At 35.6% G+C, this 24,143-nt stretch overlaps 3 protein-coding genes across 3 annotated transcripts in view; 2 read left to right on the top strand and 1 right to left on the bottom strand.

Moving 5' to 3' along the window:
• The window catches only part of LOC125679206 (E3 ubiquitin-protein ligase TRAIP-like), a 6,638-nt gene extending 238 nt beyond the window's left edge, over positions 1-6,400 (top strand). The window contains exons 2-3 of the mRNA XM_048918235.2: positions 4,506-5,046; positions 5,318-6,400. Of these exons, the coding sequence (XP_048774192.2) occupies positions 4,527-5,046; positions 5,318-6,168 (1,371 nt within the window). The 5' untranslated portion in view covers positions 4,506-4,526 and the 3' untranslated portion in view covers positions 6,169-6,400. The remainder of the gene's footprint in view (positions 1-4,505; positions 5,047-5,317) is intronic.
• The window catches only part of LOC130054058 (uncharacterized), a 1,204,346-nt gene that overhangs the window by 172,009 nt on the left and 1,008,194 nt on the right, over positions 1-24,143 (top strand). The gene's annotated exons all lie outside the window — the stretch shown is intronic.
• LOC130048215 (uncharacterized) lies at positions 12,617-23,604 on the bottom strand. The gene is made up of 9 exons (XM_056144622.1): positions 23,136-23,604; positions 22,916-23,034; positions 22,603-22,707; positions 17,785-17,973; positions 15,670-15,786; positions 14,483-14,641; positions 14,247-14,364; positions 13,867-14,069; positions 12,617-12,685 (listed from the first exon to the last, which is right to left on the bottom strand). Exons 1-9 carry the CDS (start codon positions 23,602-23,604, stop codon positions 12,617-12,619), a joined length of 1,548 nt encoding a protein of 515 aa, XP_056000597.1.

The raw sequence follows: 24,143 nt of genomic DNA, 5'->3' as shown, positions 1-24,143 counted from the left end.
TTAGCTGTTTAGGGTAAAGAAAAAGAAAGCTTTTGACACTTTCTTTAAGTTTAAGATTAGAGAGTATTACACTTTGATGTCAGAGAAATTGTCCAAAGGACACTGTATAAGCCATATTCTGACCAAGAATGTTTTATTGGAGAAATCCTTTTTAGCTCGCCTGAGCTGAAAGTCAATTGTTTTTCTGATCACCCGTCGTCCATCTGTTTGTCCGTCAGTCTTTAAACTTTTCACATTTTTGACTTCTCCAAAACCAAAAAGCATCCTTGGGTGAAAGGGATTCAAGTTTGTTCACAGAAGTTTGAAAATTTTATCAATGCACTTGATTCACCAAGCGAATGCGGGTGGTTTCGTCCCGATTACCTATTCACACCTAGTGGATTCGCACCTTTACCTGTATGCCCCAAGTGGATTCATCCTGAGTGGTTTCGCAACAGGGGTCGGAACGATTGATCAGTGCATACTCTCCTTTAACGATGAGCAATTGAATTGAAATTAATGAATGCTATATATTGATTTACCGACGCCCAAGTTATGTTCATTTTTTTCCATATGCCAACAATTTTTGGATGTTTAGATACGACAACAGTGGTCGGGACGATTGATCAGAGCATACTCTCTATTAACGATGAACAATTGAAATCAATGAATACTATACAGTATATTAATTTACCAACATCCAAACTATGTCCATTTTTATCATTATACCAAGAATTTTTGCCATGGCAAGTTGCATCAAGTTCATTGTGGAAAATCAGTAAGTAAAATTTATCATATGAAACAGAATTAGCATTATGTAGATAAAATTAGTGTGTCTATTGTATGATTTTATTAATCTTAGAATTTATATAAATCACAAAATTAAGAATTTAATTTTTTGAAAAATTAGCAATCATAAAAAAGTATAATTGATATACATTTCATAACAATCATACTTTCAAGAGGCATTTACTGCCAGTAAAATTGAATGAAATTACAGACCACAGTTTAGATTTTTTAAAAAAAAGATAAAGTAGACAAGAATAGTTTTTGCACTTCACCGATGTCAGACATCGGTAACTACACCAATTCCAACACGCATCTACACGCTGTTGTACATATATAACTAGATTCTACGCAGGTAAATCGGGGTGAAACCACTCGATTAGTACATCGGGGCGAAACCACTCGACTATAAGCCAATCCTCTACCTTATGTTACCTGCATTGAAATTGGGACGAAACCACTGGGTGCGAATCCACTAGGTGCGAATAAGTAATCAGGACGAAACCACCCATTACCCACCAAGCCATGAAATTAAACAGTAAATTATAGGAATTAAACACCGTTTTGGAGAAATCAAGAATTTTGCTTTGGACTGCTGCACAATGAATATAACTCGTCAGTATTTATCACTAACATTTGCCTCCTAACCCCTTTAATGCTGTCAGTATCCACTTTAATTCCGTGTAAACATTGACTTTACCGAGGACCCATTGCAATACGTCACATTCACTCCGGGCCTGACAATTTAGTATTCCAATAATTTTGTGCACATGCAACTTTCTACACAGTTATTGCCCTTCGTTTTTAAAACCTGAATGTAGTTTCTGACCTCAAAATATAATATATTGACATGATTGAGGGTTTTGTATGTTTTGATTTATTTCATTTGATTAAGAAAAATATGGGAAAGGATTAATAGCATTTTATTACTTTTTTTTAACTTGACAATGATTGGAATACTAAAATGTTTGTTTAGATAAAGGACAATGCCTTTCATCAAGGGTAGATAATAGTGAAATAGCATAAATACACTGAAAATTTAAAGATCTTCTCCAGAATCAGCAGGATAATTTCAACCAATCTTTGCACAAACCATCCCAAGGTGAAGGGGATTCAAGTTTGTTCAAATGAAGGGCTTATGGCCCCTTCAAAGGGAAGATAATCATGAAAATGCAAAAATAAGTTGGGGCCATTTAAAAATCTTCATCTCAAGAACAATTGGGCCAAAGAAATTTACAATTACATGAAAGCTTTCTGATATAGTGCAGATTCATGTTTGTTCAAATCATGGTCCATGGGGGTAGATTGGGGCCACAATAGGAGATCAAAGTTTTACATGAGATTATAGAGGGAAAATCTTTAAAAATCTTCTCAAGAACTACTGGGCCAGAAAAGTTGAAATTTACATGAAAGCTTCCAGACATAGATAGTGCAAATTGAAGCTTGTTCAAATCATGGCCCCAAGGCAGAGAGGGTTGGCCACAATAGGAGATCAAAGTTTTACATGAGATTATAGAGGGAAAATCTTTAAAAATCTTCTCAAGAACTACTGGGCCAGAAAAGTTGAAATTTACATGAAAGCTTCCAGACATAGATAGTGCAAATTGAAGCTTGTTCAAATCATGGCCCCAAGGCAGAGAGGGTTGGCCACAATAGGAGATCAAAGTTTTACATTCGAGTATATATGGAAAATCTTTTGAATTTAAATTTTCTCAAGAACCACTGAGCCAGAAAAGTTTAAACTTACATGAAAGCTACTTGACATAGAGCAGATTTGAGTTTGCTCAAATCATGGCCCCCGGGGCCACAATAGTGGATCAAAGTTTTCCATGTGAATATATAGGGAAAATCTTCTCAAGAACCACTAGGTTCCTGACATAAAGTAGATCCAAGTTTGTGCAAATCATAGACCCTGGGGGTAGGGTGGGGTCCAGTGATTCATTTTGGCATGAGTGCTGTGTAAGTTATGCATTAGATTTGCGGAGGACACATGATTTTAATAAACATGCATCCCAATGGACACATCAAGATCAACACACACTGCATTAACCACTGAATCCAAATGATATGACATTAAGCTGAGGAGACAAGACTTTTCCTCTACTGTTGTTACGATGCCACAGAAAAAATATAATTCTTAATAATAATAAATATCTGGAATCATTCAAGGTATGGCTTCCATGCTTTGTATATATATTCTTTATAACAAGACTTTGTGATACAATCATATTTTATCTTATGAACTTGACCCACTTTCTTAAAAACCTGACCTGAACTATTTTTAAGGTAAAGCTTTTATATTTTGTGTATAGGTTCTTCATGGCAAGACCTTGTTATACTTGGTGTTTGACCTACTTTTAATAAAATCTGCCCTATTCTATATCTCCTGAAATATTTGAGGTAGAGTATTTATATTTATGCCCCCTTCAAAGAAGAGGGGCATATTGCTTTGCACCTGTCGGTTGGTCTGTAGACCACATATTGTTCACTCAATATCTTGAAAACCATTCACTTGAATGTAATGATATTTCACATGTGGGTTGGTTATGAGTAGAAGAGGACCTGTATTGTTTTTTCAGGTCAATAGGTCAAAGGCCAAGGGTCAGTCTACTCTGGACATAGGAAGACACTGTCCGCTCAATATCTTGAGAACCCTTTGTTTGACAGACACCAAACTTGGTACACTGGTACATCCCAAGGAGTAGATGACCCTTATTGATATTGAGGTCACATGGTCAAAGGTCAAGGGTCAAACTGGACATAGGAATATACTGACCACTTAATGTCTAGAGAACCCTTTGCTTGACAGACATCAAACATGGTACACTGTTACATCTTCAGGAGAAGATGACCCCTCTTGATTTTGAGGTCACATGGTCAAAGGCCAAGGGTTAAACTGGACATAGTAATATATTGTCTCCTATACTTTAAGAATTATTTAGTGACACCAAACTGGGTACACTGATACAGCATAAGGAGTAGATGACCCCTATTGATTTTTAAGTCACATGGTCAATCAACTCCTGACATAGGAAGATATTGTCTGCTCAGTATTTTGAATTGGTGATACTACTATCAATTAAATAAGGCATGTGTATAACCCTTTTCAATTTTGCACCATGGGGGGGGGGGCATATGTGTTTTACAATCTCTTGTTTGTATATAGATTTCTTATGGCAATATATCATATATCATATGACCTTGGTCTTATTCAGAACATCAAGGTCATGTTAGTCATATGGGTGTTGAGGCATCGTTTTGTTATTTGAATTCATTTTCAGAATCTGTAATCATTTGGGGCTAGGTTGAGGTCACAATATGAGGTCAGAATTTTCATGGGAATAAAGATTGGTAAAAAAAAATCTTTTAAAAATGCAGGACTAATGTTACTCAGGTGAGCGATGTGGCCCATGGGCCTCTTGTTTTCCTTTCGCATATATGTTACCTTTAAGGTCTTGCTTTGCGGTCGGTTCAAACTTAGGTAAGTTATGGGTATATTATAACTGAAAAATTGTAACATCGATAATTTAAATTTAGAATTAATGATAATGCAATCACAGATTAGAAGTTTGTGGTCCCAAATTTTTCATTTTAAAAAAGTTAGTAGTAATTTGAAGTTGCAAATGTTTGTATTGCTTACAGTTGCATATTTCCATAGACTTGAGTACAATTTGTATGTCATATTAACATGATTAAGATTAAAATCTTTTTCTAAGATGCATGAATACATTACCTTTCAGGGAATGATGTTATCGTGAGACATGAGGGCTCAGTGTTGTATATGTGCTGAACATTTTGTAAATGATGCATCAGTGGCAATAGCGGCTGTCCAGTGCGGTCACACATTCCATGAGGGCTGTTTGTCGACATGGCTGAAGACATCTAACACCTGTCCCAGCTGTCGAAGTCGGGTCGATCCCTCCAGAACTATACATCGCCTCTTCTTTGATGGTGAAGATGACAATGAAGGTGATGATAGTGACGTAGGTCGATTAAAGAATTCCATACAAAATTTACAGGCTGAAAAACAGACGCTTGATCTAAAGGTGAAAGACCTTGAGAGTGACAATGAGTCACTAAATAGAAAGCTGAAGTGTGTGAAAAAAGAGAAAGATGTTGCAGAGTCTAAGTACTTTGAAGAGCAGTCAAATATCTCAAGCTTGAAGAAACAATTACATTTCTATCAAGTGCAACAAAAGGCCGTCGAGAAAGAGAGGGAGACGTGTTTGAAAATTAAACAGAAATTTTCACAATACCAGAATATTGAGAGATTATTGACAGGTACAGTACTTAATAACTCTATAATTTGATTTGTAAGAAAGAATACAGTATTAAGAGTCATTTTAAAGCAAACAGGAAGTTTACACCCAAATTCTGCATAGTATCAGTATGCTATTAGAAATGATTTAGCTCAACAAAATAATAAACTGGTAAGGAAATTTATATCAACATTGGAGAATTTTTGAAATAGTTTTTATAACACAATGGTTGACAAAGTATGTGTGTTTTAAAATTAGAAATATCTATACAAGTCACAGATTTTATTTCACAGCCTGTGAAGATGATATAAAAGACACTATTCAGCAGTATGGAGAAGCTAGCAAAGAAAGCGTACAGAATCTAGCCACTTATTGCAGTATGCTTAAGAGGGAGTATGACAAACTCAAAGCAGAAAAGAAAGCTGTAAAAGCAGAGTTTGACAAGTTCAAACGAGAGAACATATCAAAAGATCATGTTCTACGAGAGATGGAAAGGGAGGTAACACTGTTAAAAGAGCAGCTGGCTCACTCCGAGGAAGATCTCAAGAAGGTGGAAAAAGAAAAACATACATTAAAGAGGAAGATTATGAATTATCGGAAAGCAATTCAGAGCCCAAAAGGAGAAAATGTGAGCAGTGTTAGTTTTGTGGACAAAATGATGAGTGAAAGTCCCTATAGCGACAATAAGAATAGTGTGAATACGCCCGTTTTATTTGATGAGTCGATAGAGAAAGTGAAAGAGGTGGACTTAGAAGAGTATTCCAGGAAATTGGTATCTCCAGAAATACTGAAAGCAACAAATACCCAGCATTCTCAGTCCAAACGCCATCATGAGTCAGGAGCAGAGGTCAGATATTTAAAAATTGGAACAGCCAGTCAGAATCCGATAAAGAGACAGAAATGTGATGATCCAATAGAACTTCAAGAACTTAGTCATTTTAATATCTTCAAGAAAAAGTCTGGAGTTGGAGACTACAGTTCCTCTATCAGGAAAGGATTCAATGGATTGGGTTGTGTAGAAACATTCACTGAACGCTCAGGAAGACCAAAACTTGCCGTACCCAAAAGATCAGTAAGTCGAGTGAGTAAGAATGGGAAAATGCTGAAGGTTCCGTCTCTGGACAATTTCGTCACGCTAGACTGATTGTTCAACTTTCAATCGATTTATACATGTACTGGTATCAACTTACCTACCTACAAGTATTGGTGCTATATTTGAATTGTGGTTTAAAGCGAGTTATGATCTCCCAAAAACGATTTCTTTTCAGCTCTCCTACATAATAGCTGCAATTGAAAACTAATTTTTATCATCTCTCCTGGTATGTGTTTAAAATGAATGTTGATCATGTGATTACTAATAAATTATTTAAATCTAATTTCATCACGGTTTATCCTGTTACCATTCATCAGGAGGACTTGATAGATTCCTCGACCTGATTAAGGAATGGAGAGGTACAGTGCATCACAGTATGGGGACATTGACCTACTTAAAATCCATCCCCAGTGTAAATGATTTACTCATGATTTTTTTTTAATTATGAAAATACAATTAAATATTCTATAGTTTAATTAGTCATATAAAACATCTAATGTTTAATTTTTCCAAAGGTTGTCATCAGCTTAAGTGGCTTGGTGGATAGAGCTTCTAACCTCCACATGAAAGTTCCTGGGTTTGAATCCCTTCTATGCCTTTGGATTTTTAATTTGAGACATTTTGCTAAAACTTTAAAGCTCCAGGGTGACAGGGGCATTATTACTTTTAAAAATATTATAAAATTGAACCCAACAGACCATTACTAAGTAGTTGTCTGAAAGACTCCAAAGATGAATTTTAAAAACATTTAACAATGAAACTTTGCAGTTAGAAGTGAATTTAGAGTAAACAACACCTTGGCACTGCTGTTTTTCAGCTGTTAATGATTTTTATCCACATGATAAATTTCAAAGGGTCCTGACATACAGTAACTGAATGGAAATTTACCCATGAAAGCTCAAAAGCTTATTTCCAATGGGGTCCTTTGATGCACGGATGTTTGCGCTAGGGGGTGATTTATTTGGGAGGAAACCCACATGTCTAAGCGGGCAACCACCATACCATACTGCTGATCACGGGGATCGAAACTTGGGTCACAGCCATGAGAAGCGAGAGCGCTACCCGGACACCCTTGCTGTTCTGGGAGGTCAAGGTCACATAGATCATGGTACAGGACTTGAAATTAACATATGCCCGTCAGTCCGTGACTGGTTAAAAGTCTGGCGGACTGACTGATGCCCGTCAGTCTGTGACTGGTTAAAAGTCTGGCGGACTGACTGATGCCTGTCAGTCTGTGACTGGTTAAAAGTCTGGCTGACTGACTGACATTTGTTTTAGTCAGTTCGATGGGACTGGTCAATTTTCTAAAACGTCATTTTGGAAAACATACTTATGGAATCTTAAACGCACATATTTGGCATTCCTCTGTAGATATGAGACGAACCAGATTAGTAAATATAAATCTCACATAACTTACAATATTGTCCGAGTCATATCAAGTTAAATTCCGTCATTTTATTTTAATAACATGAACAAAATAATTATGTTTAATTATTTCTGGAAAACCCTGGGGGGCTGGTAAATTTTTCTGCAGACTGGTTGAAATTTTACCCTATTAGTCCAGCTGGACTGGTGACATAAAAAGTTAGTTTCAAGCCATATGGTATGATATGAAAGGTCTCGCCATAAGAAATCCATAAACAAAATATATACCTTAAATAGTTCAGGAGATATTGAACAGGTCAGTTTTTTTAAGTTCACCTGAGCTTAAAGCTCAAGTGAGCTTTTCTGATCGCCTGTTGTCCATCATCTGTCTGTAAACTTTTTACATTTTCGACTTCTTCTCCAGAAGTGAGAACCACTGGGCCAATTTCAACCAAACTTGCCAAAAAGCATCCTTGAGTGAAGGGACTCAAGTTTGGTCAAAAGAAGGGCCATGCCCTCCTTCAAAGGGGAGATAATCACTAAAATGTAAAATTAGGGTGGAGTCATTTAAGGTTGATCAATCCTCATGTGATGTCATAGGTTTTTGCAAAATCTTTATTTAATTAAAGTTTGCGCATGATAGAAATATATCTTTCAGAGGAATTTCATTCACTGAACAAAATAAAAAATCTGGTAAACTTTTGATACTGAAAAAGATTTTTATTTTCCATAGATAATCAATTATTTATAGTTTTACTAGTAAAAATGTTGTCAAGGGCAATCATGCCCAATATGCTGGAATTTCCTCTCCTGCATGTCTATGACACAATGATTTCTCTAATATCCACAATTAATTTTTATATATCTATGAATTAGCGGTTTTCTTAAACTGTCACATAAGGATCGATCCACCTTAAAAACCTTCTCAAGAACCACTGGGCCAGGAAAGTACAAATTTACGTGACAGCTTTGACATAGTGCAGATTCAAGTTTGTTCAAATCATGGTCCTAGGAGTAGGTGGGGCCACAATAGGGGATCAAAGTTTTACATACAAATATATAGAGAAAATCTTTTCAAGAACATTGGGCCAGAGAAGTTTACAGGACAGCTTTGGAGCTTCCTGTCAGTGCAGATTCAAGTTTGTAAAAATCATGGCCCCCTGGGGTAGGTTGAGGCCACAATAGAGACCGAAGTTTTACATAATGATTTTTCAAAAGGGTCCTGTGGCTTCAAATTGGAAAACCTAGACATTATTGTAAATATATTGTATCAAACAAGAAATCAAATACAAATTGATGTCATCTTTTATTTTACATGTCATTCTTCATTTATTTAACTTTCTTTTCTTTAAGCTCTTAAACTTTTTTACTATCCTTTCTAAATCATTTAGAATTGATGCATCTTTGTCATGTCATACATAAACTATTCACATTGAACTTATTTTTTAACAGATACATTTTTTGCCAGTTTTTATTATTGGGAAAAGTGCAAGTTAAATTGGGAAAAAAATTGATAATTTTTGGGAGGGGAAAGGACCGATATTCGGACTTAAAACGGGTCATAAAAAATCACTGAATGCAAATTTAGGGACAATATTTAGATATGGGCCAAGGTATCTTCGCAAGCCAAGTGTTCGATTCACTTACTCTCATGAGAGTAAGCGAATCAGACACTTGGCTCGCTAAGATGGGGTTAAGGGGACTCAGGTGAGCAATGTGGCTCATGGTTCTATTGTTTTTTAAAGTAACACCATGGTATCACATGAAAGGTCTTGTTATATAGAATCTGTATACATGGCAGCACTACCCCTAAATAGTTCAGGAGATATTTAATACATGTAGGTTACATTTTCTTAAAAGTAGGTTAAACTCAAAAGGTCACAATGTTAGAAACTTTATACATATAAGGATTGTATACATAACATATAAGAGCTAGTAGGTTAAACTCAAAAGGTCACAATGTTAGAAACTTTATACATATAAGGATTGTATACATAACATATAAGAGCTCTATCACTCACTATTTAAAAGTTAAGAGTAAGATTAAAGTTTTGAAATTGGAATCACTTTCAAAGTTCAAGATCACGTGTGAAATGTAAGGCCTTACCATATAAGGAATCTATGCAAATTATGAAAGTCTTGCCTTAAATGGGCAAGGACACAATTTGAGCTGAAAATTGTCTAATTTTATTTTTCCACTTTTAATGTTTACAAAAGATGCATGTATTTCTAATGGTCAGAAAAAATTTGAATGTCAGTTCGAGTTACAAGTGAGATACAGCAGTCTCAATTCTTTGGTATGTAAACAAGGCTTGTGCTCAAAACTGACCAAGTTCAATATGTAATTTTCTCAAAAATCCTTGCCACCTATGCAAACATATCGTAAAATAAGGTGCTCATTTGAAAATTGCAGTTTGAACAAATTATGGACAGCCGCGGTGGCCTAGTGGTTAGAGCATTCACCCTGCATGCGGAATGCTGGGGTTTGAATTCCAGTCGCGACGAACTGAAGTCGTTAAAACAGGTAGTGACAGTTCCATCACCAAACGCTTGGCATTAGGTGTGAATGTCACAGGTCTTCAGAGATGACCTTCAAAACGGATGTCCTGTGTTGCAGTATGTATGGCATGCTAAGGAACCCTCACTGCTCAAATGCCGTAAGTGCTGAGCAATGGCCTAAATTTTGAAGCCCTTCACCAATCTTGGTGACATCTCCGTATGAGTGAAAAATTCTCGAGAGAGAGAGAGACGTTAAGCAAGATACAATCAAATCATATAACATTAATTTTCAAATAAAGGGGCAAAACTCCTACAAGGGATGCTGAAATAGATCAAAATTGCAACAAGATCTAGAGTGACCCACAAAGAAGCTACACAGCAAGTTTCAGCTTGATTTGTGACAGAAAAATGAAAATTACATTAACAGAACAGACAGATGACCGGACATACAGACATCACTGTACCATATGTCCCGTCTAAAGAGTTATAAAAATGGTCCAATTATGAAAATTTCAGATGTACAGACAATCATGTCTACAGACAGACAGACATACGGATACCAATGTGGTGGTGGAGGAGATAAAAAACAACACAAAATTGTATCCCTGTGATGACTACAATAATTGTATTTTTATTGAAAAATAAGGAATGACGGGCTAAATTAGAAACAGGCAAGGTATAAAACAGATGATATATGGAATATACAATACAAGTATCAAATTTCACAACACAAGTTTTTATGTGAAAACAGAACCCAAAGAAAACTTCTACACACTTGTTTACATGCATGTTTTCAATGACAATGACCTGTTATATATTCTAACCAATCAAATACTAGAACTCTCCTAACAACAATACCCACTGTGGAGCTCATCGATAATGGGGAATATTTGTAAAAAAAATTGTATAGCTGAAGACCAGAAACACATATATCACTCATCTGAATACAAGATACAGGATACTTTAAATTCCTTTGACCTTGGTATTTATTAATAATCATTGGGTAATAAAGAATGCAAATTTTCAACCAAAAAAAAATCAAATCCATGCATTAGTCTCTTAATAGAATATGTCTGGACAGAATGATATCCACAGAAAACAGACATGCTGATTTCATCATACCCTATCCTAAACTTAATGTGGTAGTCTCTGTGAGATGCCATTACAAAATCGAAACAAAATGACCATGTCCATAATGTTGTGGAACACTATAAAATAAAGAAAACTTGTCCAATCATGATGAAAATACAAGATGCACATCTTTATACATAATATGGTAAATAAAAAGTATACAAATTTAAATTTTCAGTAAGAAATTCTCTCAGAACACCACCTGACAAAATCATGTCTACATGGTGATTCCATTACAACTTCTAATATTTTTTTATGCAGTAGACTCTGAGAGAACATGTCATTACAAAATCTAAACTTAAATGACTAAGCCCATAAAGTTGATAAAAATATATCCAGAATTTCCTTAAATGAAAAAATATCAATTATAATAGCAGGTCCACATCTTCATTACAAACAAAGTCTAATCAAATCTGGTCATCAGTGTGAAAGATGTAGTCTGGGAAAAGTATGTCTATGAATGGACAAGGTGATTCCAGTATAAACACCCCCCACCCCCATTTTTGTTTGCAGGGGGTAAATCGGAGAAAATAATCAAATATGCCATACATAGAAGATAACCTATCCTTGGTACAGAACATTGAATTATGTGAAACTTTAGCCAATGCATCACTCTGCATTTCCACTCTGTCCAATCATTAAAGAAAATAAAACGAGACCATGGTTAAGATGAGCTAAAATGTCATCTTTGGTCCAGCCATTATCTCATGACAATCGTAAATGCCAAGGATCGAGTGTAAAACATGAAACCAAGTCTTTCAGTTACATGTGAATGGTTGATTAAATGAATGGACTTCATGTGAGAAAACATAAGATCTTGAAAATAAATTAAATATCTACATGTAATTTCTACCTGATTTCAGCAGTAATGCCCATGATCATGATGATAGTAAAACTCAGCAGATCTTGAAAATAACACTGTACTTGTAGAATGCTGAAATAATGCAGTGAAACACACCATGATTTTGTGTGTGTGTATATAATGATTTTATTTTTTGTATATACTGGCAAATGATAAAAAAATACATTGAATAGAAATTACTCATTATATTGAATTAGTTATTAGTAATGTATGAAATTAAATTGGCGACTACTGCTCCACTCAAAGAATATTACATAGATTAGAATCGATGTAAATTTCCAAATTCTTGTACAGGCCAAATTGTACATGTTATATTTTGAACAAGATCACAACTTGTACAATGTAACTGATATACATGAACACCTGTGATACTATCTCTTGTATCAAGAGATATTTGACATGCAGCAGACACGTCTGAAGAAGAAAAGGAGACAGAAGAAGAAGAGGCGAGAGACACACCCTGATTTCTCATGGAGGTGAGTGATGAGAGTTAACTACTAACAACTCGTCATGTGTACATCTGGCTTTAAAACAACACAAAAAATGTCTTCCAAATGAAAAAGCTGTAAAAGTCACGATACAATGACGTCAATGGAAAGTAAAATTGTTTGGCACATATGCTGTAGGAGTAGCCTCCCTTGTTCACTTTCTGGGTCTTCTCCTTAACCTCTTCTGCACTGTATCATGCACATTCTCCTCTGGAGTAGTGTTCTGAAAAGACAAAAGATCAAAACATGTATGATATTCAAGCAAAATGGCTTTTCATAATCTATATGAAACCTTAGCATGTTGCATATTGTTTCTGAGATATCCTTCAGAAAAAAGGAAGGCACTTATAAAGAATTATGAAGAGATTGTGTAGAGAACATTATATATATTAATTTAAAAGTGCAGCAAAAAATTTTGAGATTTGAAAAATGTTACAAAATTCCAATAATATTCCTGATCAGTTTTGCATCATTTCTTCCAGTTTGTCAGCAGAAATGGAGTAATTTTAGAATTGTCTGCTGGTTTTATATCTTTAATAAAGAAAACATGATTTTCAAGAATTTTTAAAAATCTATTTCTAAATGCCACAAGGTATAGAACAACTTTATGAACAAGAGAATGTAAATCTTGTTACATGCTCATGAATTAAAATTATCGAAAAATGACATATCTAAGGATCAGAATGATAATACAAAAGGCCAATGAAATGCATGTAAACAATACCATTGTTATGATTTCTCCAATAAATCAAATCAACAACGTTAACATATCAATTCAAGAAGGTCTAAAATATGCGATTCAGTTATCTGGACGCTTCATTTATGTGGATAATTTTGCTGGGAACCAAAGTGTCCAGATTAACAAGGCTCCACTATAATTAATTAAGAGTCTATCAGATTTGATGTACAGAGATATTAGGATAATCAAACTGCATCAAAAATAAGGCTGAATACTGTATTTACATTCCACCCATTTTAACGTCCTAATGTTTGAATTATCCTGGAATGTATTATTACTACAGTAACATGATCCGAAGAGTCGGATCATGTCGAGTTGACAGGAGCGAATCATCAGATCATATGAGATACAAAGCGTTGAGATTGATCTGATGATCCGCACCTATCAACGAGATGTGATCCAACTCTTCGGTTCAAGTTACTGTAGCAATGATAAATTTATAATATACCCCCTTATGCATTTGACTTCGACACAGTTGATATCCCCCCCCCCCCCCCCCCAACCCCAAAAAAAAACACTTGCATGAAATTTCATGCATTGTGACATCACCAGTTTCAGAAAACCAGTGTGGTGATCCTGAAAATCGGATCCCATTCTGTGAAATCAACAGTATCCAAAAACGTAACATTGATGGGTATATAATAAGATTCTGTAGTGTTACTTACAATGAACTGTCCACAGTCCAGTGGCTCCGATATTGTTAGGGGCTCTTTATACAATGCATGTCGTCGGGATTTCTTGCGAGACGGTGGTTCCTTATTTTTCTCTGCTGACATTTGTGTACCACAGTCCTCCACTTCCACCAATGATGATCCCAGATTCTGGTTTGGTGAAGCTACTTCTTTGATTCCTGCTAGATTTTTCTTGGCTTCAAGACAAAACATCAACAGGAAGTTTACTTTGCAAATATGGTTAATTTGGTTTATAAGCATACATTGTACATGCATGTAGAATTTTCACAAAATAGGTTCTTGTTCACTGTACAAATTCTGAGCTTATTCTTTCATGTTCTGCAAAAAAAAACCCCATTCTTTTATTATGATACCTGATCTTGAAATTGGTGACTTTTTCAACACAGACAACAGGGAGCCAATTCTTTTGACGGTTTTATTTTCTTTGTCTGCCATGTCTACCTTTGATTTGGATGAATCTTTTGCTTCCTCCTGTATCAATGTACAAATTATCAATCAATAACTAACATTACATTTCTGTTACGTAATATGTAAACATATTCTGATTCAACCAGAGAAATGTAACCAACACAGGAATGAGTAATTTTACCCGGAGAAGGTCAGTTGAGGACCGATGTTTCTTCCTAGTCCTCCGTAAAGTTTTGGCAGCCACAGGTGGAGTGGCATCTATGTGGATCCTTGCTCTATCATCACCCACGTCCTCAGACAACAGCGATACATGACTGTCTTTCTTCTTGGAAACGGGATTCTGAAGAACCCAAGAATTGTGTCATTTAAATTTCATAATGGGATTCCAGAAAATGTGAGGTACAGATCATTTTTGTGTCACCTGCAGGAGAACAGTGGATATCTTGTAATCACGTTTACCTGTGTGGAGTCACTTTTTTAAAATGAAAAAGTCGAACTTAATCACAGAAATATTTGCAAAAATGTGCTGGGATCAAGTGCATCAGGAATGATCCCTCCTGTAATAGTCATAGACCCCTAGCTTTATTCAAAAACTGTTGTTACTTGTTGCTTTGGTTTATTAGAATATATATTCAGTTTTTATACTACATTTATTTCCGTCACACTTGAATCCCAATTCTTTGGATTTGCAAAATCATTCCATTTGTTAAAGGATGAGTAAAACATCACATATTTCAAAAAGGAAGCAGGTCGCAAATGAATAAACAGATATCAGATATAATATATCTGTGTACATTCCTTGTCCTTTTAAATGTGTCACCTAGCTGGTTAGCCCAGTGGATGAAGGCATAAGACTGCCAGTCTATAGATCAGGAGATTAAATCTTTATTCTATTTAGTGATTTCAACTAAATTGCAATTTTTTTTTTAATAACCAAGGTAAATTTTAAAGCTATCTATTCAAAGAGATGATGCATGTACCTCCTAAAAGCTTGCAGCATGTAATTGGCAATCTTTGAAGACACATTGAGAGACATCTTACATTTACATAAAAAAATAGTTGTGTTTAATGGACATAATATTCTTTATGCTATTTGAATTCAATGACATAGGTCATTCTATTTTAGGCAAATGTGTTTTGATGCAGTATCATGGATGTCATGTTACGACAAAACAAATTTTAATTTTGTGGATTCATTCCTGACAGCAAAAATAATGCTGCATTCAGTATTTGTTTTTAAAATCAAAAACAGGCTCAGTGTGAAAGTTTAAAGAAGTAATAATAAAGCACCTGCAGGCTACACACCAGTTTTATCAATGAAGTTTTATACAACTTTTGTAGACTGAATTGTTTGTATCCTTGACTTACCTCCACCTCTGACATGGAATATGATCTCCGTTTTCTTCCTCTTCTGGTTGAAGTCCTTCTGAGTGGAGTCTCATTGTTTTCCAACATGGATACATCTGACGAATTGCAGGTGCTTCTCTGGAAAAATTCAATTTTTTCTTACGTAATTCAGGGAGAAACTAAAATTAGAGAAACTGTACCAAGAGCATGATAGTCACTACCTAATTTTTAAAAAAGTGTTTGTGAAACATGCATGGGAGCAAAGTTGATATTGGCCAACGTTAAAGTTTTTCAAAAGTAGGTCAAACCCCATGATCAAGGTCTCAAGGTAAAAAAAAAATTTGGTAACACACACATACACAAAAAAAAAAGAAGACAAAGATGTGTTTGTGAAACACAAATGCCCCTGATAATGGCCAATTCCGAAGATGGCCAAGGTCACAAGGGCAAATAGCTTAGTACCAGTAGAAAGATCTTGTCAAAAGAAATGCTCATGTACAACAGGAAAGCTCTAATATTTACCATTTAGAAGTTATGACCAATGTAAAAAAAAAATTAAAAGTAGGTCAAATGTCAAGGTCAAAAGGTTTAATACCAATGGAAAGGTCTTGTAACTATAGGAATACTCATGTGAAATATCAAAGCTCTACAGAGCTGCCAACATTATGAAATGGAAAATAGTAAGGCGGGGGTCAGGGAGCCTAGGCGGCCCCCTGCCGCTGGAGATCTTTTATGAATAAATATGTAACCTGAGCAATTTTAGGCATACTTCAAATACAAATTTAATGAATTTAGACATACTAATTGTTAATATGCATTTTACAACTGCAGAAGGTCAAATACATCTTTTATTGATTTTACTTTTTAAAACTTGTGTAAAAAATATTGTTACATTAGTATATTATATAATTTTACAGTTACTGTGTCAGTTATTCTGCCAAGTGTTTTAATGTAATTTTCCCCACCGTGAGATGCTGAAGTTTGTCAAACAGATTGTACACTTATCATACAAACTCCCCCTTTCTGACTTTGAAACAAATAGACGTTTACAGAGTACTTGCATATTTTTCTTTGAATTTCTGGCTCTTCTTTTGGGGATTATTGTTGTTATTTCCATCAACACATGCCTTACGTTTAGTAGCAGCTGCCATATTGTTTATTTCAAAGCATTAAAATGATCGAGATTCTGTATATATAGAGACTATGCAAACAAACGTAGTAACGACTATGGCTTGTTTATTATAAAAGTAAAAACCATTGACGGACAGCTCTAAAACTTTTGAAATGTCAAATAGGCGAAAATTGGAAGATATATATTGAAATCGTAAGGCGTATTTTCGGTCCAAAAATCGTAAGTCTTACGACAAAATTGTGAGGGTTGGCAGCTCTGGCTCTATCACTTACTATTCAAAAGTTATTAGTAAGGTTAAAGTTTTCAAAAAGTAGGTCAAACTTCAAGGTCAAAGGGTAAAAAATGTTGGTACCCACGGAAAGGTCTTGTCACAAGGAATACTCATGTGAAATATCAAAGCTATATCACTTACTGTTCAAAAGTTATTAGCAAGGTTAAAGTTTTCAAAAAGTAGGTCACACTCCAAGATCAAGGTCACAGGGTCAAAAATATTGGTACCCATGGAAAGGTCTTGTCACAAGGAATACTCATTTGAAATATCAAAGCTCTATCACATACTGTTCAAAAGTTATTAGCAAAGTTAAAGTTTTCAAAAAGTAGGTCAAACTCCAAGGTCAAGGGGTCAAAAATGTTGGTACCCATGGAAAGGTCTTGTCACAAGAAATACTCATGTGAAATATCAAAGCTCTATCACTTACTGTTCAAAAGTTATTAGCAAGATTAAAGTTTCAGACAGAATGACAGACAGGACAAAAACAATTGCGATAATATGGAACTCTAATGATGTGAAATTCAATCACATATTGTAAAATCACTGCTTTTCATTGAGTTAAAATTTCTTGGTTTGAGAAAAATGAGCACATTTGTGGATAATGAATTCAGGGGATTGATTGTCCCTGCCACCAAAGTAAATTTTACAGTATAAATATTGGTTTCATAGCTTAATGTACATATGTTTGAAATAATGTAATGCACTGAATTTTGAAAAGAAACACAACCCTTACCAGTCCGGACTTTTTAACAGATGATCCTGATGCTGTCAGCTGCCTTATGGTTTGAATATGATCCTCAACTAAAGCCTCCAGACGAGATTTTTCACTCTCTAGATCCTGAACCCTTTCTTTGTCCTCCCTTTGTTTCTCAATAATCTCTGACAGAGCAGAAACCAGTTTATCTTTCTCCGCCTTCCATGTCTGCAATAAGATTTATCGGTGTGTATTGTGATATTTCTAGTGCATGTATATGCATATACTTTTTTGATGAAATAAATTAAACACCCCCCCCCCCCACCCCAGTACAAGTATGGTGAAAAATATGCCCAGCTTTAACTACTATGTGTCCTTTATCGTACACTAAAACTTCCTTTTCTTACAGATGCAGTGTAACCTATCTAAAACACAGGTGCAGTCTTCACGAAAAACTTTGCGAAGCACAGGCCCTTTGGGCCTCCCAGTATAATAATTTTGCAAGCCCTAACAATATTTTAATGGCCCAAAATGTTTTTTTCTAATTCGACCACTTGTCATTTGCAAGGTACAAACATGTTCTACTGTATGAAAATACATATCCAGATGACCATAGTTAAAGAACAACTGACATTATTATATCTTATTTTATTTTTCAACAGATGACATCAGAAGCTCATGTTCTACTGTGTTTTGTATAGACCTTATTACGCGCCTGAAATATTTCAAAATATCCGTCCCAGAGTTCCCCGCGATAACGCATGCGCAGTGCAGGGCAAGGTTACCACTCTCCTTATATAACAGTTTACCTGTATCGTCGCCATTTTGATTATTTACATTTATGACACGTGTTATCGACCTGGACATTGGATTCTCTAGTTTAAAAACTTCACAATGCCTGCCCACTGCTGTGCATATGGCTGTAAAAATAGACAGATACCAGGCGCAGATCTCAAGTTTTTTTTAGAATACCTAGGGACCCTCACCTGAGAGCAAAGTGGGTGTCAGCCATTAAGCGAGATTATTGGGAGCCCACCGAACATTCCAGAATATGTTCCAAACATTTTATAAACGGTAAATTAAATTTTAGTTCTATATATCAATAGAGTTTACGATTTTTATATACATGTACCTCTCAAACAACAGATATGTGTGATAAAAAAAGTGGGCTAAGATCACCTATTCGATCGAATTTCCTGTTTAAAAAGTCATATTGTCAACATAAAATCTTTACGTAATTATCATACACAAAGCAATGTAAGCAACTTTCAAGTAATGATCAGTACTTTTGTAATGTTGTTGAATTCACCACGTCCAAAAATTGTTTTCTCCTGAATTAAATCTCAGCAAAGGCTTAACTTTTCGATCTTTTTTTCTCTCCTTGTAATACTGTTTTTTAAAAATTTATTTGGATCTGATGGTTGTGATTGTGAAATACGCTTGTGAGGTTTGGAATTTCACTCAAGAGCCCCCTCCCTACACGGGTTAAATATTATTTTACGTCCCTGTTGAAAATATTTCACTCATATGGAGACGTTGCCACTGCCGGTGAAGGGCTACATAATTTAGGCCTATGCTTGGCGCTTATGGTCATCGAGCAGGAAGGGATCTTTATCGTGCCACACCTGCTGTGACACGGGACCTTGGTTTTTGCCGTCTCATCCGAAGGACCGCCCCTATTAGTCGCCTCTTACGACAAGCAAGGGGGTACTGAGGACCTATTGTCCTGTCATATGTTTGAATCCACTTGCGAAACATTCTCTTTCTATACGAATTACATATGTACGAGTTAATTATATAAGAGAGGATGGAACTCTTTTGTATTTTGAGTTAACGCACGTTTTTTCTTCGCGCCAGCAATGTTTAGAGCATTCTGTGTATTCATCTTTTCTTTTTGGTTCGCCACGGTGTAAGTATTTACATTTATTTGTAAATCATTTGTACTTATCGTGCTGATATATTTGTATTTTCAATTATGATCTATTGTTTACATTTGCACATTATTGCAGATCGAATTGAGTTGTGTCAATCATACGCATGCAACATGTGTTTAGTCAAGAGTCAGCTTAATTATCTTTAAGTCATAAGTAATTGATGGTATTGTTGCAATACATACTTGATTCTTGTAAATATTACTGATTTATTCAATTCCTACATTCTACGGTTCACCATTAGTGTCATAGTTGTATCGGCATAAGTTACTTTCTGCTATGTGTGTCATTCATCTCAATATTTGATACTGAATTAATTAGATATCAGATGACTTTATATTTCATTTGGAGGATACCATGCATGTATTTGCATGTTATATACATTGTATATTGATGTGTGTCATGATTGTGAACTTATGATTGTCTTGTTTTGTTTGTAGCCTTTTACCACTTTCACTTGCACCTGCGCAACATTAAAAGGCGGTTAGCTATCTGCAGACTTCGTCTTGTCTATGGCAGAATACCTATTCTAATCCGAAACCCCACGGGAATCCCAACACGGACATTGGAAGTTAATGTAAATATATATGTGCATGTAATTTTTATATATGCACATACTATATATTTACATTAACTTCCAGAGCTGTACCTCCCTATACTTCATAAAAGGCAGGATCATTTTTCAATGCAAAATTTCATTGCTACATGTAAGTCATGACAAAGTCTGAGTCAATTAGTGATGGGCAATCGGACCAAAAACCACAATCGATTATCGGTAATAATCGGACACATGTAATCGATTATAATCGGAATTGGTATTTAAGTGTTTTCCCCTCAAATTAGATGAAACAGAATCATTAAATTTATGGAAACAACATTTGAATTTTTCTTTGTTTCATTTATTCACTGGTAAATAAATCAAAATTCCAATATATCAAGTAATGGAATTAATCTATAATCTCAATGTATCGTAGATATCAGAGATAGGCTCCTTTATTTGACTGTTGAATGTCATTGTTGTTACCATCCTTCATATCTCCCGCCATTTTGTTTGCTTATTTTTGATCGGGTTTGACATACAGAAAATAAAATTTGAACAAAGTTGAAGTGACGTCCGGATTTTGTTTGGTCAACGATGTCGGCGACTTTTATTTTGTAATCGATTGGTAGCATCGTAGGTCTCTGAACGACCGACAATCGATCATCGGCGACAATCGTTTCATCACTAGAGTCAATCTCACGCTATATTTGTAATATATACAAAACATACAATATAACATTTACAGGCCCTCCGGACTCCTGGGTTAAATATTTTTAGAAGCCCAATCCCGATTTTACTGGCATTGGGCCACCTGTTAACGTCGAAGACTGCAGGTGGGCATCATCCATTTTCCATGTGAAATTAATGAACTAGGATCTTCAAATACAATTTGGTTTGTATCTTACATAAAAGAAATTCAAATTCATTTCCTGTATTCTTGGTCTTTAAGACAAGATTTGTAAAAAAGAAAAGGAAAACAACCCAACACCTTTTTTGCATTTTCTCACTCCATGAAGATTAAATGTACCTAGTGCGAAGAACCTGTGATGTAGACTTTGATTGTGTAAACGGACTTTTCTCCAGGGACCCTGACCATCGACTTTGAGAAGCAATAAACACCCCCCTCTCTATGGATTAGTTTTGAAGAGCCTCTCTGTACACTTTGGTTTGATTCTGCTCATACGGTGTAATCAGACGTGTATTCCTACACCGCGACCCTTTTAAAAACTTTAACCTGTGACTTAAAAATTATATGAGTCTTCCATTCTCAATGGGGAATAAGTTGACAGTAAATCATGGTTATTTGGTCTGCTATTAATGTACCTAGTTTATTTCTTTTGAGCAGGCAATTATTTGTTTTGTTTCCAGTTAGGGCTAGTCCAGAAATAAATACAGGGTGTGTGTGTGTGTGTGTGTGTGTCTGTGTGTGTGTGTCGGGTCGGGTCGGGAGGCACCTTTTGTATATACCAAGCACCCATAATTTTTTTTTAAAAATTACCCCATGACCCATCAAATTGATAAACTCATTTTACAATGACCCATCTAATTAAAAAAAAAACTAACCAGACCCACCACAAAAATATTTTTAAAATTGAAAACGGTACAAATCTCGCGAGGTTTTCGGGACAAACATTCTAGTCAATGACGTGGTAATGCCTGTGCGACATTGTATCACAGTAGTTCTGAAGAAACGATGTCACATCAACAATCAAAGGCATCTATGGCGGGAATGTTGGAAAGATTGGGAGTCCAAACGATGGTATTATCATGAAATGGGTATGGATATGTTTTTCCACGAATCGTTCGTCTTCTAATGGAGCCCGCGCCCGGAGGCCTCTATATCACCATCACACTGACTGATAAATATAACGCATCGGTACCCTCATATAAATCAACTAAGGTTTGCCTATTTTTATTAGAAAATGGAATACCTATTGGTTTCAAAATATTCCTAAAATCAATGCACTGTAAACTGTAATAATCTACAGAACAGAGTTCGCCGCCATCACGTCCAAAGGGACTCTACTAAACGCGCCTCTAATTTGAAGAGTGCCGTAATGGAAAGTTATGCGCTGCAAAGAGCGACAACTCGAATAGTTCTATGTTACTTCCGATTTCGAAAGCACGTTTTCAATTTTCCCTCCGACATTTTGTAACCAACACGACAAGAGCGACAATAAATATATTCTGAAAACTCAACACCCACGTGGCACAAAATAAAACAATAGAAACTACCCACAATAAATATTTTTTTAACAGTCCAACCACGGACCAAATAAAATATGAAAAAATACGACCACCTACACAAAAAAATATCTTTTGCCGCCCGACCCCCCCCCCCCCCCCCCCCATTTGATCATTTCTGGAACAGCCCTTAGTTTGTACCTTCATTTCAGCATCTTTGCTCTCACTTTTCTTCACCAGGTTCTTCATTTCATTTTCAAGGTGACGAATTTGCTTGTTGCTATCCCGCAAGCTATGGTCTTTTTCCTGAAACAATACACTGCATTATATACTACTGTTGTTTTATCTCTTGTTATAATAAAAGCGTTTCACAGATGATGATGTATCCAGCAAATAAAAAAAAAATATAATACACATTACAATAATGTAGCAAAGTTTGTAGCATTCAGTCAACTAGATTTGAGTAAAAGGTTACATCAAAGTACATGTATCATCAGGTTTTTTTCACCCCTACCCTAATTTTCATTTTCATCTCTGCAAAAGCTGCCTCATGCTCCTTTTGCCTACTGCTCAACTGCTCACTGATCTGCTTTTTGGCATCAGATTTTAGATCTTCACACTCTGCTCTAGTTTCTGTAAAATTAAATAGTAAACTGAATGCATAATGTCCAAGAAAACAACTTCAGACAGCAAGGACAGTTGATGTTTCTAAGATGATATTTTTCAATGTCTACCTGACAGTAATCTTTCCAGTTCCTTAATCTCTGTGTTGTTCTCCCTAACAATTGCCTCCAGTTTTCCTTTCTGCTCCATCACTGCCTTGAAATCATTTTCTCGTTTGTTGTAATTTGACTCAAAATCTGACAGCTTAGCAGCCATGTGCTCCAGCCTCTTGTCACTGGTGTAATCTTTCTCCTGGATTTTTCCAAGTCTATCTTCCAGACATTGTTTCTCCTGCTGCAAACTTTCCACTTGACTTGTCATACTTTTCATTGTTGTTTGCAAAGTTTTCTTCTCTTCTCGAACTTGGCCCAATTTCTCTTCCAACTCCTGAACAGAATCTTGGGATCTCCTTAATGAGAGATTTTCCTTGGCTAGCTGCTGGAGCCCTGCCTCTTGTTTCTTAAGAGAAAAGATTTCATTTTCAAATTCCTTTTTCTCACTTCTGATCCTTTCATTTTCAACTGACAAATCACAAATCATTCCTGCTTAAGTCAACGGATCTCTATGCTGTTGGTATTGGTGCTTGACAAAAGGGACTGATACATTGTCATATATTTTTTCACATTCTGTAAAAGAAATAGATGATAAATATATTTACATAGTATAAAAGTTTTTTTTTGGGGGGGGGGGGGGGGGGGGGGGGGGGGGGGGGGGTGGGGCACACAAATTTTGTGAAAATACCTTTATTTTATTTGCATAGCTCTTTGTTTTCGATTCTCCAAGTCAAAATTTTAGAGTTACAATTAATTGAAAGGTTTCATTTTGTACGAACAGACATACACTGTAACTGTTACGTGTGTTATAACTCAACAAGTTAACGGGTGCGTGTACAGAGTGATAACACCTGGCCGTCGTTTAAGATAATTAGTACTACACCTAAGGTGGCGAGTTTCTACTCACTGAATTATTCTTATCTTGTAAGATATGGTACACGATTGGTGTAAATTTTATGTAAATTGAATTGTTTGCGATTCAAAAATGCTCACAGAGTAAAAATTGGATTATCACGAAAAAGAAAA

The sequence above is a fragment of the Ostrea edulis genome, chromosome 1 (assembly GCF_947568905.1).
Source record: "Ostrea edulis chromosome 1, xbOstEdul1.1, whole genome shotgun sequence".
NCBI lineage: Eukaryota > Metazoa > Mollusca > Bivalvia > Ostreida > Ostreidae > Ostrea > Ostrea edulis.
This window is presented reverse-complemented; position numbering and strand designations above follow the sequence as displayed.

Excerpts from the sequence above, each read along its gene's own strand:
- LOC130048215 (XM_056144622.1), bottom strand. The coding sequence starts at position 23,604 with ATGATTTGTGATTTGTCAGTTGAAAATGAAAGGATCAGAAGTGAGAAA. Across the intron at positions 22,708-22,915 it reads AGATGAAAATGAAAATTAGG|GAAAAAGACCATAGCTTGCG; the intron begins GTAGGGGTGAAA and ends GTATTGTTTCAG. Across the intron at positions 12,686-13,866 it reads TGGACTGTGGACAGTTCATT|AACACTACTCCAGAGGAGAA; the intron begins GTAAGTAACACT and ends TTGTCTTTTCAG.